The sequence below is a fragment of the Balaenoptera borealis genome (genome assembly GCF_965194805.1).
Source record: "Balaenoptera borealis genome assembly, chromosome: 14".
Lineage (NCBI taxonomy): Eukaryota > Metazoa > Chordata > Mammalia > Artiodactyla > Balaenopteridae > Balaenoptera > Balaenoptera borealis.
This window is the reverse complement of record NC_138875.1, coordinates 72,791,198-72,808,948: the sequence shown is the minus strand read 5'-3', so window position 1 is coordinate 72,808,948 and position 17,751 is coordinate 72,791,198. Positions and strand designations below refer to the sequence as shown.

General features: G+C 52.6%; 1 protein-coding gene across 6 annotated transcripts in view; it reads left to right on the top strand.

The window, feature by feature from the left end:
- SSH1 (slingshot protein phosphatase 1) overlaps nucleotides 1-17,032 on the top strand; it is a 60,127-nt gene extending 43,095 nt beyond the window's left edge. For 5 of the 6 annotated variants that reach the window (XM_082353812.1, XM_082353813.1, XM_082353816.1 and 2 more), the window contains 5 exons: nucleotides 1,287-1,333; nucleotides 2,778-2,924; nucleotides 4,457-4,657; nucleotides 7,043-7,586; nucleotides 10,880-17,032. In XM_082353812.1, the coding sequence (XP_082209938.1) occupies nucleotides 1,287-1,333; nucleotides 2,778-2,924; nucleotides 4,457-4,657; nucleotides 7,043-7,586; nucleotides 10,880-12,106 (2,166 nt within the window). In that variant the 3' untranslated portion in view covers nucleotides 12,107-17,032. The remainder of the gene's footprint in view (nucleotides 1-1,286; nucleotides 1,334-2,777; nucleotides 2,925-4,456; nucleotides 4,658-7,042; nucleotides 7,587-10,879) is intronic. The other variant, XR_014234127.1, reaches the window with a different exon arrangement.
- The last annotated feature ends 719 nt before the right edge of the window (nucleotides 17,033-17,751 follow it).

The window sequence follows — 17,751 nt, the reverse complement described above, 5'->3', positions numbered from 1 at the left end:
CTGGTGGACACAGAACCGAAGGCACCTCGGTCCGTCTCTCCACTAGGTGGTGATCACGGCAAGAGGATGCTCACAGGCTTAGCAGAGCTTTTGTTATTTTTTCAGTGTGGTTTGGTGCTTTATGTCACTTTTTCCATGAGAGATACTAAAGGAATTTTTATGTTTGAGCCTCTCCCTCCAATATGAAACTCCAGCTAGTGCCCACATGCTGCCAGCTCCACTGGGGCCCCTGCAGCCCCTGCACCTGGAGCAATCCACCCTCTCGGGAAAGGAAGTTTATAGGGAGACCAAGAGGGTGATTTTGCTCTTTGTGACTCTGTGTCGATTGCATTTCCTAAGAGCAAAGTGATGTTTTTTTCTTTGTTTTTTCCCTTCCGTATTCTTTGCCCGCTCAGAAATGGAGAGTTTTGTGTTTTTTTAATACCATTTTTAAAGTATGAAGTTAAACCATGTTACAGAAAGTTAGGAAATGTAAGTTGAAGGAAGAAAATTTAAAAGCATTCTCAATTTCACAAATCCAGAGGCAGTCACTGTTAACACTTTGGTATGTTTGTTTTTCTATCTTCTGGGTTTTTTTTTTTTTTTTAATGCATTTATAGCTTCTTAAAAAAGAAAGAGAAAGAAAAGGAAAGAACTGTACTGTTTGATTCTATAGTTTTGTATCCTGCTTTAAAAATTTTTTTTTCATTATGTGGTATTTCCCTGTGTCATTAAATATCCTCCAAAAGTATGATTTATTTTAACGGCTCCATCATATGATTTCTTCTTGTCGGACCTTTGGGTGGTTTCTGCTGTTTTGTTATTATAAATAACTGTAAATATCCTTGTACATATATCTCTGTGAATTCTGGGTGTTTCCTCAGGGTAGCTTTTTGTAAGTGGAATTTCTAGGTCAGAGGGTGGGAACTTTTTTAATATTGCCAAATACTTCCCAGAAAAGGTAAACCAATTCCTGCTCTAGTTAGTGGTATGTGAAAGCGCCCTCTCCCGCGTGGGAGGTCGGAGGTCACTGCCTCTGGTGACAGGACCCTGCTGGAGTCTTAGGAAAGGGAGTGATGAGAGGGGACAGGGTTTCCTCGACCAGCCCCTTTCTCCGACAATGCCACGAACTCCTGGGGAACCTGCTCTGATATCGGCCTCTTTCTATCAGCTTTCTTATCGGCCTCTGAGGCCAGGGGCCCATGAGATACCCATCACCGTCAGGGCTAGCGCACACCGTGCATCCCGTAAGCAGCTCTGAGGCTGACGTGTGACACTCACGGGGGTTTGTGTGATCTGTCCCCCAGGGCTCTGAATGGAATGCATCCAATCTGGAGGAACTGCAGGGCTCAGGGTGAGTCTGCTCCCCTTGTCTTCCCTCATCCTTCCAGGCAGCTTAGAAACCCTCAGCTCAGCCGTCCATTCGAAGCTGAGCCCTGGCGCTGCCTGCCTGCCTGCAATTGCCCACCCCAATCTCCAAAGCAGCTGCCGGCCTGATTTGCATAGCTAAACAGATGTGCTTCAAAATGCCACCTCCTGAATAATTCATGGGTTTTAGATTTTACTGGGGTTTAGAAATGTGTGTGTCAGGGAGATTGATTCTAAATCACCCTCAAATGGTATAGGACAGCCTGGATGCTGGCGCGGCCACGAGCCTCCCCCCTCCCCCCCGCCCTGCAGAGATGCTGAGAGCGCCAGTGTGGGCACACCGGGGGGCCACGCAGCAGCCCTGCTCCCCGGACCACTCCTGGTTCTCTCTGTGGTTGTACTTTTGAGCCTGGTGGGAATCTTGCAGCTAAATGCTCGGCGTTGGCCAGAAACACATGCCTGTCTCAATCTGAGAAATACTCGGCAGCAGGGATAAAAAATGCTTAAACCTAGACCTTCAAGAACAGATGTCTGGACATTTTTTAAAAAAACAACACAGCCACAAAATCACCATCCTGTGGGTCTGACATGATGGCATTCTTGAATTACTGCATTTAAAAGTCAAGACTAAACAAATCTTAAAAGATATCTTTAGAACTACTGGTTAAGATGTGTTCTTTCAAGAGAAAGTGATCTTAAAGTGTAGGGTGATGCTGTCTATTCTTTATCTTGCTGGGAATAAATAAATGATTTGAAAGGTTTTTCTTTTTTTTCCAAAGCATTTATAAGTATGCGCTTATGAAACCTATTTGAGGTGTTTTCAAACTCCTGAGATTACATTGGTCTTCCAGGAATGTAAGTATTAAAGTTAGAGAACTACAGAACCTGAGTTAGCTGGGTTAGCAGACCCTCCCAACTATTTATTTATTTACAGCCTGCCTTGTTTCAAAAAGGAGTTAAGGCAGTTCCCAAGGACATAAAAAAATGGATGGATATATTCAGCTTTTTAACTACTTAAAAGTGGAGATGTTGGTTTGTTTGTTTTTTTTAAAGCCTCTGTATACTCATAATAGTTACAAATTTTCAAACTTCAAAGGAGTTAAAAAATGTATTTAGGTAATATGTGTGGTTACTTTCCAGAATTAACGTTGCTTAGCAATGCTTTGGACGGAGCTTTCTTTTTATAAGTTTTTTAGGCAGAAATTTGTTTTTTATCATAAATATAACGTATTCTCATCATGTAGAGGGTATTTAGAAGATACCAAAAAAAAAACCCAAAAACCACCACTATGAAGTCCTGCCATAAAAACACAGACCCTTTATAAATGTGTATTTAATTTTTTCTCTGCTCAGTTTGTTGTTACTTTGGTTTTTGTTGATCCACATTCTGATTCTCCAATTTGTTCTTTTTTTTTTTTTTCTCATTGCAGTGTTGACTACATTTTAAACGTCACTAGAGAAATAGATAATTTTTTCCCTGGATTATTTGCGTATCATAACATCCGAGTCTATGATGAAGAGACCACAGACCTCCTCGCCCACTGGAACGAGGCGTACCATTTTATAAACAAAGCAAAGTAAGTGGGTGGAGAAGCCAGAGAAGCCAGGCTGGGGAAGAAGCCGACCGGCAGCTGCGGGGTGGGCAGACATTAATGGTGACCCCAGACACAGCTGCCTCCTGGCTTGAGGGGCCTGTGATGTCTGATGGGCCTCTGGTTTTAGAGTGCTGGACCCCAAGCATCGAAAGGGCCGAGTCATTGATCTTCTCCAGGGGTCCCCAAATGAGCTCGTTCTCTTTCACCTGCCGTGACATTTGACCCCTGTTTCGTCATTAGCACTGGCTGCAGGCAAGGCCCCTGTACCAAGCGGACGCTCTTGGGAGCTCTGCCCATGGGGAGTCACAGAGCCAGAGGAGAGAGGAGGGCGGGCGGATCGTACGTGACTCAGAGCACCTTTGGGGCTGCTTCCCTGGAGAAATCGACTCAGAAATCTACTCGGGCAGATGCCCTGAGCTGTGGCCCACCTCCACCTGAGTTAGTGTGACTCCTGTTCACGTAGAACGGGACGGACCATCAGAGGTCCCCGCTGCCCCAAGCCTGTCACTGCTGTCACGTGTCTTTTGTCCTCACCTTATTCTCCTGTGGAACAACTCTGTCTCACTGAAGTCAGGACCAGAGACAACTCTTTGAGATGCTATCAAGAGACACCTCCTCTTCTGCTTTGCACCCAGGTCAAAGCTCCATGATGTAGGACCAAATCTTAGTTCCCCTGGGTTCCCGGGGGATAGGCTTTGGCAGTCCAAAAAAAACCACTGAGGTTTGAGGATGAACTTTAAGCCTGGGGTATAAGAAATGAGCCTGCTCCCACCGAGCAGGTGTGCTGCTTCTAATGTAAACAGGCCGGCCTGCCTCCTGTACAAATAAACTTTCACAGGTGCAGCCTTCCCCAGCCTGGTGCCACTCACCTTTGTGAGCAGGCGACAGCTAGAGCAACAGTGTTCCTGGCCTTGCCGTGTCTGTTAAATCAGCCTCGCCTGGGCTGGTACCGTCTCCCTACAAAAAGCCTATCGGCCCATCTGTTTCCTTGGCTTCTTTCTCTGGTGGCCAAGTCAAGTGCTACGGACTCACGCTGGCTCCTTGACCCTCCTGTCTGCCGAGGCACTCTCTCTGCCAGGGGCCCGGTGGCTTTCAGTTTGCTGACCCTGTTTCTCTACAGTAACCTGCTCCCTGTCTCCATCTGCTCTAGCAGCTGAGTGAGTAGCTTGTGCAAATACCCCTTTCACTGCCCGGTTGCTTCCTGCCCAAGGGGCTCTGGTCTCCCGGCCGATCCCAGCCACCTGGGAAGGCGCCCGATTGGGGAGCTTTCTCCCTGCGACACTTGGCCAGGGCAGGACAGATTGATCTCGATTTCCCGTTGAATGCTAATTGATTTTGCAGTGAAGTTATTTCCTACTGAGGGTGTGTGGACGTCTGCTGCCTGAACATCAGGACCTCGGAGGGTTTGGGCAATGAGATAACTTCAGGGTTTAAAAGAAAGATCCATCGTGCCAAACCTGAGAGAATGCAGTTGTATCAACTTTTGCCCTCTCCCCCCACCCCCGTGGCTGCAGGAGGAACCACTCCAAGTGCCTGGTACATTGCAAAATGGGCGTCAGTCGCTCTGCTTCCACGGTCATAGCCTACGCGATGAAGGAATTTGGCTGGCCCCTGGAGAAAGCCTACAACTACGTGAAGCAAAAACGCAGCATCACACGCCCCAACGCGGGCTTTATGAGGCAGCTGTCTGAGTATGAAGGCATCTTGGACGCCAGGTGGGTGCGTGTCTGCAGAGAAGAATTGGCAGAGCCGAGCTCCAGAAGCCCTGCCGCCCAGCCGGCCGGGGCTGCCGGCCACATCCCAGCCGTGCTCCCGTTTGGCCCAGCGGTGGCTTCCACAGCCAAAATCCTGCCTCTTGGGGTGGGGGGGAGCCGGTTTGAGAAAAACAATGATTGTTTGGGGTTTGATTAGTGGTTTCCAGGAGGGATCTGTGCTTATTGTGTTGGCACGCACATAAAGCTGTTTTGCAGCTGGAGGGAGCAGGGCACGGCTTCTAATCCAAGGCAGGACTCCGTGTGAGTCTCGGCCCGGGGCTGCCCCGTTTCCTGAGCACCTGCTCTGTGCCAAGCCCGTGCCAGGCTTCACCGCAGGGCAGCTCCAGGGACTGCAGAGGCAGACCCGGGCCCACTGCTGACGAGCTGGTAGCTCAGGGCAAGCTCATCAATCTCCCTCCGGCCTCAGTCTCCTTTTCTGAGTTAAGAACTAATCCCCCTGATAGGATCGTTGTAAAATTTCCACGAGCACCGTGCAGCTGCTTCGCTAGACCCGGCTCACGGTCAGTGATGACATAGCTGCTTTGTAATTCTCTACCCACCACCTCCACCCACCCACCCCACCATGAAAAAGGTCTGCAGAGGACAGGGGATCCCCCATTCATGGGGAGTAAGGAACTGACGCTGGAGGTTAAGGTGTCCCATGTCACACAGCCAGTGGGCGGCCCAGGAATCGGGGGGCATGCCCGGGTCTGTCAGCCTCTGGGGCTCCCGTGCAAGGTGATCCTGCCCCCATGGAAGGGTCCCCCAGTGACCCCAGGTGGATCGCTGCTGGACTTAGGGTCTCACTCTCCCCCTGTTCCTTTTCTGTTCAGTCTGCCCAAGGCCTCCCTGGGTTGTTTCTGCCCGGTGTTGTGAGGAGGCCACAGGCTAAGTCTTGGCCACGTTTGGGGAAGCAACTGGCGGGTCTGGAGAACAGCTCCGGACATCTCTGGACTCCTTCACTGTCAACCAGAGAGCGGCTGGACAGATGCTCAGGCAGGGCCGAGGGGGACGCGGAGGAGGAGGAAGGGGCACATCCTGTTCTCGCCTCCCGTAGCCCTTCAGTCATTTGCTGCCATCAGGGGTTTGCCGGCCAACCAGGGGTTGCCAGGCTAGGTTCACAGCACCACAGCACTGACCTTGAATTATAGCCCCATCTGAGGGCCCTCTTGGCCTTGCCCGGAACGTGCACACAGAGCAGACGGCCGTGAATGACCTTGATGCTCCCTCGCATTGAAGAACAACAGCAAATCCTTAGTTTGCATGTCCTTTTTTTTTTAAACTTTTGGGTTTTATTTATTTATTTATTTCTGGCTGTGTTGGGTCTTCGTTTCTGTGCGAGGGCTTTCTCTAGTTGCGGCAAGCGGGGGCCACTCTTCATCGTGGTGCGCGGGCCTCTCATTATCGCGGCCTCTCTTGTTGCGGGGCACAGGCTCCAGACGCGCAGGCTCAGTAATTCTGGCTCACGGGCTTAGTTGCTCCGCGGCGTGTGGGATTATCCCAGACCAGGGCTCGAACCCGTGTCCCCTGCCTTGGCAGGCAGACTCTCAACCACTGCGCCACCAGGGAAGCCCTGCATGTCCTTTTATGTTTACTTCTTTCTCCTCTTAACCGTCACAACCCTGGGATGTTGGTGATCCTCTGAGGTTAATGGAGGTGACTCATTTACCTGATTTCACTCTGAGCCTCTTTCTTCTTTTTTTTTTTAACCCTTACGTTTAAAAAATTTGTTATAAAAGTAATAACACAGCATTAGAAGACTTATTTTAAAAACTGACCTGTAATCTCTCTGACCTACATAAATATTTCCAATTTTCTGGCATCTCCCCAGCTTTATTCAGGTGCATTATGTGTTTACCTGCTCACGTTAGTGTGTATAAGTCTTTATCAACTCTCTACTTTGATCCGCGTTATTTCCCTACGACATAAGTAGGAGAGGATTGGGTTTCTTATTTGACAGATGGGGAAACAGAGACGGAACATCCGTGGCGTGACCAGGTTCACCAGGAGAGCTGGGACACTAGGACCATGATAGGATTTCAGGTCCAGACCCCCTTCCCATGTCTGCGACATCCTCATCACATGACAGAGTTGTTTACGTGATCCCACATGGATCATACATGTGGGATGCCATACGTACGGGAGCCATGATGACTTAGGGTCCTAAGGCTATTCCCGTCATTCTCAAATTTCTTGGGGATAAATGAACCGAGAGAGACTTTACCCAGGTGAGCCCCTGGTGTCCACCCGAGCCTTGGACTGCCCCTTGCTGGCTCCCCACACCCTTCCTCCCAGGACCCTTGGGCACTGGGGTCTGCTGACCTTCCTCTGCCTTCCTTCCCCCAGCAAACAACGGCACAACAAGCTGTGGCGCCAGCAGCCTGTGGATGACCCGGCAGGGCCTGGGGACTTCCTGCCGGAGACCCTGGACGGCACCCCGGAAGCCCAGCCGCCCTGCCTGGACGCCGCCGCCCAGCCTGCGTTCCCGGGCAGTGGGGCCCCAGGGGGACCCGCTCTCCCCTGCTGTCTCCGGCGACTCTCGGACCCCCTGTTGCACTGCCCCAGAGACGAGACGGGCGGCTGGGTCCACTTGGAGGATGTGGAGAGGGATGCTCTGCTGGAGGAAGCCGCTCAGCCGGCAGAGCCATCCGAGCCGGCCGCACACCCCCCAGAAGGTCCTGGACTCTGTGAGAAGGAAGTGAGGAAGAAACTAGAGTTTGAGAGCCCCCAAGCCCGGGGTGGCTCGTCGCCGCAGGTGGAGGAGATGGAAAGGGAGGAGGCCCCGGGAGCAGGGAAGTGGGGGCAGCCCGTAACCCAGCTCGATAACCTGCTCAACTGGGAAAACCTAAATAACAACAACAGCAAGAGGAGCTGCCCGGACGACTTCGAGGTAGGCCTGGGGCCGCGAGGGGGTGTCGGCACGCACGCCATTTCTGCCCCGGGGGCAGCCCCTCCAACAGCTGCCTCTGCCAGCTCAGTGGGTGGCTTTCCGCGTGGTTCTGCAGGCTGATGGGGATGGTAGACGACGGAGGACCCGGGACCCCTGGGGACTGGTGATCATCCCCCATGCCCTCTTCACCCTGGTGCCTCATTCACGTCTGAGGCAGAGTTTCAAAGTCTTTTTCCTTTTTTCTTATGTAAAACATAAAACATATAACTTACGGGAATTTCCTGGCGGTCCAGTGGTTAGGACTTCGCGCTTCCACTGCAGGGGGCCCAGGTTCAATCCCTGGTCAGGGAATTAAGATCCCGCATGCCACAAGGCATGGCCAAAAAAACAAAAAACCCACAAAACATATAACTTATCACCCAGCTTCAGCCTTTAGCAGTGTATGGCTTTTCTTCCTTTCATCTCACCCCCATCCACTTTCCCATACCCTGGATTATCCTGAAACAAATCAAATCCCAGATCTGCCGTTTCCATCCCAAATGCTTCCGTTCATAACCTAACCATAACACCGTTTCCACCTTGAAAAAGCCGACATCATCAAGTATCTAGTCTTGCAACTCAGACTCTAATGCTTAATTAACTCCAGCAGTCCCTCGTAGCTCTCATACTTGGTGGGTTATTTGCAACAGAGCTCTTGCCTCAACCTGGCACTTGCTCAGAATATCAAGAAATCCTCCAGCCTGTTTCCTCCTCCAAGTGGCCCACGCGTGGAGGCTGGTTTTGTGGAGGGACGTCCTCTGTTGCCTGGTCTTGGGTTCTGCCCTCGCTCTGCTGCTGGCTCGCCCTGGCCCGGGGGCAGGAGGCTTCATTTCCCGTGGCCTGACCACCCACCTCCCGGGCCGGCCGTGATTCTCTAGTGAGAGCACTGGGGAGGCAGACAGAGGCACCCCCTCGTACAGAGAGTTTGCCATCGTCACGTTATAATGCAAACAAAACCGGGAAGTTAAATCTCCCGTACTCCAAATCAGGAACCAGATTCCAAACTGAACAGTAATTACTCTCAAATTTCCCTCACCGCTCACCTTCCCTTTAAAGAGCAAATGCCCATAAAGATAGATGATATAAAACCTCTCTGTCCGGGACAGTGGTGCCTCGGTCGGTCCGAAATGACGTAGCTGTGAGTCATAGAATGGGGGCCAGGAGAGAAGCTTGGATAAGAAGATAAACAAAGGACCCAGCCTTCCTTTTCTGGCCAGAGTGTGGATGGGTGACATTATCTAGGGAATAGGACCTAGAGACAAGCATCCATTCACTTGTTCAAGTTGTGTTTATTAACTCCGGGGCCAGGTTGGTGAGGGGGTACAGCTGTAAGGTAGTTCAACACACGTGGTCCTACAGGGAGATGGGAGGTAAACATGTAAGGATGTAACAAAGAAAACATACAGGTGGTGCTCGGTGTGGTGACATAGGTAAGGTGGGAGGGGAGGGGATGAGACGGAGCTGGCCGTCCAGAGAGCCAGGAGGAGAATCTTCTGGCCCCCAGGCCCCTGAGGGTGGAAAGCTTGGCCTGGTTGAGGGGCAGTGGCTGAGGCGCGGTTGGACAGGTGGCCGGGCACGCGGGGCCTCGGGGCGTGATGGCAGGGCCCCGCGCGTTTCCTCCCAGGTGCTGGGAAGCACGGGAGGGCGTTAGGTGGTTGTTGACAAGACCCCTCTGGCAGTGGGCTGCAGGCAGACTGATGGGGTGAGACGGAAGCCAAGCATCTGAGATGGGGGTGGCTCAGAGGATGGGACGGGGACCGAAATGCACAGCTTAGCAGGCGTCCAGAGACAGGGCCCTTGGAGGGCAGGGACTGTCTTGCTCGTAGCCCCTGCGCCCAATGCGAGGCCTGGCACAGGACAGGCGCGCTCCCTAAGTAGGAGCTGGATGAATGAATTCCCTCCTCCCTTGTCTCCCCATGAGCTCTGAAAGGTGCTCACAAATCTCCCACCGTGGCAGATTTCACCACGGTTTAGAACGTTAGATTCTAAAGGTTTTAGAAGAAACAAACATATAGACAATTTGGTCAAAGCTTCAGGAAAATGTCCGTGTTCGGGCCTCACCACGGGGGTGACCAAGCCCCACTGGTCGACCTGGAAACCAGCCCCAGGAATCCTGACCAGGATAGGGTCCCGCAGGAGACCCAGCCCCCTACCTGCCCCACCAGGCGCTCTCCACACGCCCCCTTGCAAGCCTCTAGGAATCGGGGATGGGTTTCCCCTTGACTCCCCCAGGACTGGACCAGACCCTGACTTCTTAGCCTGGGGGGACCTCGGGCTGCCACACAGGATGCTATGAGTCCCTGACACGACAGAGGGGCAGGGAGAAACCTTTTGCCAAGAAGGCTTGGTTTTCAGCCACCTCAGGAATCTCACAGCGAAACAACTCGTGAGGGAAGAGAGTCACCCTCTTGCCTCCACTTCTGCGGTTCTTGGCTGGGTCTCGGCCCAGAAGAGCAGCCCTGGTGCCTGTCGATGGGTGCGTGAGGGAGTGAGGGCTTGCCCTGCCCATCAGGAGGAGGGCGGGATGGAGAAGCCCACGTTGAGTTCACGGAGACCCCCAGTGACCAGAGGCGGGGTGTTTCTTGGAAAGTGGTGCAAAAGTGCCTTCCACTGGTGTATGAAACCCACCTCTGCCTGGCTCCCTCATTGGGGCCGTGGGCACCCGTGTTTGGGGCTGTATTAGAGTCTTTGCCGAACCGTTTCTGCCCTTTGCCACGTCTCTGTGAAGAGCACGGTTAGATGGTGGTTCCTTGGAGCCACGCTCTGTTGTGCCAGACAGGAAGGGTTCTGTCTTCAGGCTGCAGACTCCAGACGCTTTCTGAAAGGGAGACACAGTTACTGTGCCAGAAATGTTATTTCACTAATTCTCACGAGGCCGTGAGGGGGAAGGGTGAGGCGAAGTCACTCTGGTTTCCAGGCAACAACACCAGAGCGCTGGAAAGGGTCATTTGGTGCAAGTGGCGGAGGCGGAGTTGAGAAGGGAGGCCCTTGGAGGCCCTGCTCCTGACCGTGTGGCCGAAGGTTTGCCCAGGATATGGGCTCGTAGCTTCCGGGAAGTTCGATTCAGTGTCTCTAACTCATCCCTAACCTGCATTAGTCACGGTCATATGGCTTCTGAGAGGGCTCTGTCCCAGCCCCAGCTGAAGTGAGAGCACTGCCAGCCCAGTGCCTGCCCCAGCCCCTCCTCCTGCCCTCCTTGTATTTTTCGGGCTTCGGCTTGTGTCGCGCCCTCACGATGTTCTTGTCCCTTTCAGCATGATGCGATCTTTGGGATCCTTAACAAAGTGAAGCCTTCCTACAGATCCTGCGCCGACTGCATGTACCCTGCAGCCAGCGGGATTCCCGAGGCCTTCGGGGAGCGATGCAAGAACCCCAGTGCTCCCGCCATCTGCACCCAGCCCACCTTTCTGCCCCACCTCACGTCTTCCCCCATGGCCCATGTGGCCAGCAGGTCCCGAGCTTCGGAGAAACTGTCCTCTGGCCCAACCGAAACTCCCCCATTCCTACCACCAGCAGGCTCAAGGAGGCCAGACATCAGTGGCCCTGGGGCCGGGGCTGCCCCAGAGCTACCAGCCAGCCTTCTGGAACCTTCCAGAGAGACTCACAAAGTCCTACCAAAGTCCCTCCTTTTGAAGAACTCTCACTGTGATAAGAACGCTCCCAACATGGAAGTAGCGAAGGACGACTCGCCACCCAAGAAAGATCCGAAGCCAGCCAAGGACCTGCGGCTCCTGTTCAGTAAAGAAGCCGAGAAACCGACAGCCAACAGCTACTTGATGCAGCACCAGGAATCCATCATCCAGCTGCAGAAGGCGGGCTTGGTCCGCAAGCACACCAAAGAACTAGAAAGGCTGAAGGGCACGCCGGCCGACCCGGCGGCCCCCTGCAAGGACGGCCCCGCCAGCAGGCTGGAGGCCAGCATCCCCGAGGAGAACCAGGACCCGGCTCTGCCTGGCCAAGCCCAGGGCGACGAGAAGCCCGAGGCTGGCCCCGCTCCGTCAGAAGGAGCCCCACTGAAGAGCCCCCCGCTCTTCCTCTGCCGCCCAGACCACACCAGTCACTTCTCAAAAGACTTCCTGAAGACCATCTGCTACACCCCGACCTCATCCTCCATGAGCTCCAACCTGACCCGGAGCTCGAGCAGCGACAGCATCCACAGCGTCCGCGGGAAGCCCGGGCTGGTGAAGCAGCGCACGCAGGAGATCGAGACCCGGCTCCGGCTGGCGGGCCTCACGGTCTCGTCCCCGCTCAAGCGCTCTCACTCCCTCGCCAAGCTCGGGAGCCTCAACCTCTCGACGGAGGACCTGTCCAGTGAGGCCGACGTGTCCACCGTGGCTGACTCCCAGGATGCCAGGTTGAGCGAGTCTTCCTTCTTGCGTGAGCCCCCAGTGGCCCCCAGGAACCCAGCTGCAACCTCTAAACCATCAGGGAAATCCGCCCCGGAAAACTTGAAAAGCCCTTCGTGGATGAGCAAAAGCTGACCCGCCTTTGGCTGCGTTTGGACTTCTGTGATCCCTCCTTTAGTTTCACTGTGGATTTTGGTCCACCCCTTCTGTCTTGATTTCCTTTAAACAGTTGGCGTTATCCTTACTTTTCCTTCCCTCTTGCGGCAAAGGGGAGAAGAAGAAACAACAATACCTAACATACAGCACAAGAAGAAAGGGGAGCATTGGTTTTGTGGCCTGGGAGAACCAGCAGCTGTTGACCAGTAGACTCTGACCCCAAATCAGGTGTTTCAGGTGCTGCTCGTGTGTTAAGAAGAGCATTTATACAGCGATGCACTCGCATCAAAAATCCTCCGGCACAGGGCTTCCCTGGTGGCGCAGTGGTTAAGAATCCACCTGCCAATGCAGGGGACACGGGTTCGAGCCCTGGCCCGGGAAGATCCCACGTGCCGTGGAGCAACTAAGCCCGTGCACCACAACTACTGAGCCTGCGCTCTAGAGCTCACGCTCTGCAACAAGAGAAGCCACGACAATGAGAAGACTGCGCACCGCAGTGAAGAGCAGCCCCTGCTCGCCACAACTAGAGAAAGCCCGTGCACAGCAATGAAGACCCAACACAGCCAAAAAACAAAAAATCCTCCGGCACAACCTGCAAAAGAATAGCTGTGGCATTGGCATCGCCACCACGGCACGTATCCTAGCTCATTCAGGCCCTTCTGGGAAAACTTGTGGATGACAGTAGAATTCCTACCTCTGATCCTGCTCCGCTTTTTATTTTTAAACTCCAATAATGACCAAGGCTCATTCCAGGGAAAAATGCTGTGTCAGAAAAGATTTTTCCGAAAGAGAACTTTTTGTTGTGTGGTTGTCAGGACCCCAAAAAGTATTAAGACTTTTAAGGTGCCTGCACCAAACACTGCTAGTTAAAGTGACACGAAGGCACGAATGCTGTTGTCAGACCAACTCCAGGGTGAGTGGAGGTCCTCTGAGCAGTTGACTTGCCTGTCCTGGCGTGTTGTCACAGCTGAGTGACGTGTGTCTGGCCGGCCCTGGGGTGAGGTGGGGGGAAATGTATGTGGGGTCCTCAGTTGTTGCTAAAGGTCGGTCTTCAGTTGTCCCCCATCTGGGGAGAAGGACCCACAGAGTATCATTGAGTCTTATCTGCTGCGGAACCCAATGCGGTCGTGTTGTGGTTCGAAGGCACTCAAGTGTCTGGCGGGGCCAGGGATTCTGAGATGTGGGTCGCCCCGTCAGGAGCCCCAGCACTCAGGTTCATTGGGTCACATGTACTCATGTTTGGGGAGGAAAAGGAGATTTCAGCAGTGAGGAATGCTCAGTCACTCTCAAGGAACAGCTTAGCAGCAGCTTCTCTGAGAAGTGGGACTGGTGGACGCCTTCGCAGATGTTTACAGTCGCCCCTTCCTGCGGTGAGACCGCTGCTTCCTGTTTCTCTGCGGCTCTTCCCGGTGGGCGGGACAGCACGTGGTCCTGAGTGGCTCTGGGAGTAGTCCCTCTAAGGATCTTGAGTGGAGGGACTCCTCTGATGGTGGCCAGCAAGACAGGATGTTAAAATATTCTGGAGAGAGAGAAGAGGTCGGTTAAGTTTAATTCAGGGGTCAGCAAACAATGGTGTACGGCCCCAGGAGCTAAGATTGTTTTTTACAGTTTTAAGGGATTATCAAAAAATTAACAAATAGGCGACAGAGACCATGTAGCCTGCAAAGCCTAAGTTAGCTACCTTGCGATCAGGCTCTTTATAGAAAACCTTTGCCGAGCCTTGGCCAGTGAAACTAGAAATCCTTCAAGGGCCAGCCAAATTCCAAACGTGGGTAAATGAGTCGCCATCTTACGTTGGTCAGACCTGGGCCCCCAAGAGTAGCCCAGGCAGGGTCTTCAGGAAGAAGGCTAGTCCGTATTTCAACCAGTGGGTAGAGTTTTTGCAAAAACCCTCTCTCCGGAAACTTTTTCTCCCTGGCCTTATTTTTTTTTATTAAAGTATACGTTATTTTACCTTATCGGAATTTGTTTTCCCACCACTGTCAATTGAAATCAGCTTAAAAGGTGATTATCCACTTATTCCGGAAAACCCAGTTGGGCTTCCTCCTCTCTCTCAGCCAACAAGAGCACAGTCTCAAAAAAATATATCAGGTTCAGTGTTTTGCCAAATTAAATTTCATGTGGTGGATCAACTTTTGTGTCAAAATAATCCTTTAGATTTGATGATGCCAGGCTTATGTTGGTTTTTTAACCATGGCTGGGTATGATATATTTTTGAAGACCTTAATTTTGAAAGCCATAATTTTTCTTATCCAGTTAAAGGGTGGGAGGAGGATTACGAATACTAGTGGGTCTTTGGCTTTTGGCAAAGTTCTCCATTCGTTGTCGGGAGCTAGTCTATCAGTAGCTAAACAGACCAGGGCCCAGGTGCCCATCATCACAGCAAAATGAAGCATTCTTGATAGATGACACTGTAGCCTGGAGAAGAGGGTGAAGGTTTTTCTCTGAGACCCAGATCAGTGGCGCATAAACATATGGCAGATTGCTATTTTAAATGTTATACTAACAAGACAAGAGCATTCTACCAGGCTTGGAGACACCTTGGCAAAGACAGATTCATACTGGTCTCTGAAAAGAAAGCTTACACCATAAGCTGTGCCACATCTTGACCAATGCTTCATCTGTCAGCTTAGCAGATGGGGGAAATTCCGAATGTAGGCGGCAGTGGTTTATGCTGTGAAAGTCGTTGATTTTGGTGACCATCTTCGTGGAATGCCTTTGTCGAGCTAGGCGAGAACAAAAACTTTCTAAATCAGCTCAGTACCCTGTGAATTCAGCTGCATTTCCTCTTCCACCTCACCTTTCCCTCACTTGCACTCTCATTCACATGGCATGCCAAAATTAGGGTGAACTCCTTTAGGTCTTCCTCTTGCATTGATACAGGGAGGTCTTCTCATCAAGTTTTGTTGAGCCGAAGAGGAGAAGTGGACACAGAGAGAGGGGAAACTGTGCTGCCTTCTGATCGGGACTTGACCTTGCCGATTTCCATGTCTTTGTCTTGTAGCTACTTCAGGGCCTTGGAGCAATGTGCATCATTCCATGAACTTCTTGAGAACAAGCTTCTTGCCCCCGGTCTCCCCTGCCTCCTTGGTCTCAGTGCAGGCACCAGTGCCAACCTCTCGGCTACCAGACAGCTCTCTGCTGGGTGGAGGCACCCGGTCCATCAGGCGAGCAGGTTACTCCGTCCAGCTCCCTTCCGCTCCATCCCATCCTCTCCAGCTAAAAAGCATTCCAGCCCTTTCTAAAGCCTTTTCCCTCCTGGATAAGCCCAGAGGATGCCTGGGATGGAGCCAAAGAGGCCATAGAATTAACATCGTCAGGACAACCCTGTACGTCGGCACTGTGTGCACAGGTGCCATCCCAGGAGGCTGATGGATCCCCTGCTCCCCTGGGGCCCCTGCTCCCTAGTGAGAGGAAATGCTGTCATTTAGTCCAGAGCATGTGAGTAACCTCAGCCAAGGTGTCCGAAGAGCGACTTGCTGTCTGTTGGCTGGAAACGCTTGGTGCCAGAACACATTTCCCACAGCCCTGCTGTGGCTCGCCACCCGGCAGGGCTTCCCCGCCCCCACGCGGCCGGCAGAGTGACGGCCGCCCCTTCACCTCCGGCAGGGCAGCCAGGCGGGCAGGGGATTTGTGACGTCGGGACGGCGTGGTGCAGGGTCACCGGCTACTGTCCCACCCCCAGCGTCTCCCCGACGCGGCATGCCAAATGAAGGTACTTATGGACCCCCGTGCTCAGCTACTTGGTCTTTTTATTGTCTGCTCTGCAGTTGAATCCGTATGAGAGTGTATGAGTTCACTCTGCACAAATATATGTATTTGAATCTATCTATCTATCTATCACTTGAATCAGAGCATCACGTGCATCCCTCCTCCCTCACGTACACGCACACTGTGTCACCCGAGCTAGAAGCGGGTCACCTTGAACGGTCTGGAGCGACGCCGTGCGGTGCTGCCCTTGGTGGGTGTGGACGTGACCACCTCGTTTTTGTCTTGCAGTGGGTGCTGCAGCCCCGGCCTGTGTCGGTCTGTTAGCAGGAGTCTTAGAACCGGACCCCCGGTCCTCTGCTGTCCTTTCTGTCGGCCGCGCTGCTGAAGGAGATGGCCGCTCCCTCCCTCCCTCCTTCCTGACACTGTAATTATTGTTTTACAATCGAGTGCCTTAATAATAGTTTACAAATACTGTGTATTTATGGGCAACCGTTAAGCTCTCGCCTTCTGTGATTGGATACTTTGCCTCGTCAGTGGTGGTTGGCATTTTAGGGCTGGAGCTTGCCTGCCCCGTACTTGTGCTGGTCTGTTGTGCAGCTTCTTGCACCTGCCCGCAGCCAGGCCAGGAGCGTTGCTAGAAACGGCGCTGGCGGTTTCTGCTGGCAAGGCAGGCACGGTTTCAGCCACAGCCCGGTCCGTAGTAAGCGAGGAAAGGACGGGATTGGTTTGCTGGCCAGCCAGGGTGTGGCGCAGTCCAGGGTCCCCCTGGACCGCAGCCCAGCCCCTCCCCTGTTCCCCCCATCACGCAACTGTACTCCTGTTCAGTAGAGATTTTATTACCACCTAGGCCCCCCTGTTTTCCTCTCTGCTGGTGTCCTGAGCTCTTTGCAACAAAATGCAGGTACAGACCGCCATCAGGAGCTCCACAAGATGGGCTGCCCTTTGGTTTTCAGAAGCCGCCAGTGGGTTCCAGTGTGTTGCGTTATGATATCAATGATTTTTTTTTTATTATATTGTTTTTCTTCTTGGTTTTTTTATATTATATATTTAAAAGGCAGTATCTTTTGTACTGTGAATTTGCAGTAGAAGATGCATAATGCACTTTTTTTTTTTTTTTTTTACTTCTGTTGGTGTGTACTGTATATAGTCTGTGTGCTTCTTGTGATGAAAATAAACTTTTTCTTTATAAATGCCTGATGAGCTCCAAACTTGTGCCAAAAAGCAACAGCCTCTTCAGCCCTTGCCAGGAGACCTGGTGGCAGCTTCGTCATCATGATGGCTGGTCTTGACTGAGCACCTGCCATATGCTGGGCCCCATGCTAAACACCTGGACAGGTGAGACCAAAGAAAGAACCAGGGGAAGAAGGTCAGCTCCTGCAAGAATCATCCTTTTTCCTCCTGATCTTGCCAGTAAGGAAGAGCAGGCCCAGTTGTGGGTGGTCACTCGTATACCAAAAAAAACCTGTCCCGTCCCTCCACCCCACCACCCAGGGTGGGACTTGGACTTGGGGTGGCATCTCTCCCTGCACAAGCTCTAAAGCTAGAGGTGTGCTCAACAGAACCACCTTAGCTGCTCACACGGGAGAGGGGACAGTGGGAGCTCACTGTGCCTAACGGCCAAGGCAGGAACCCCAGGGAATCCCAGCCGCTGGACACAGCAAAGGCTCGTCTCATGCTCAGGTGACAGTCCACTGCAGGTCAGAGCTTTTGGTGTCTCTCCTCCCTTGGTGTCTCAGCCAAGTCAGGCTGCTTCCAACAGAAAACCCTGCCTTCTTGGAGTTCGGTGCATCTAGCCGTGCAGCAGGGCAAACAGCATGGGACTCACACTCCCTCTTCACCGCCTTCGGGTGCCACACACGACATTCCAACGAGCAAGTCACATGGGTGAGCACTGACCATCTGCCACTAGTGCC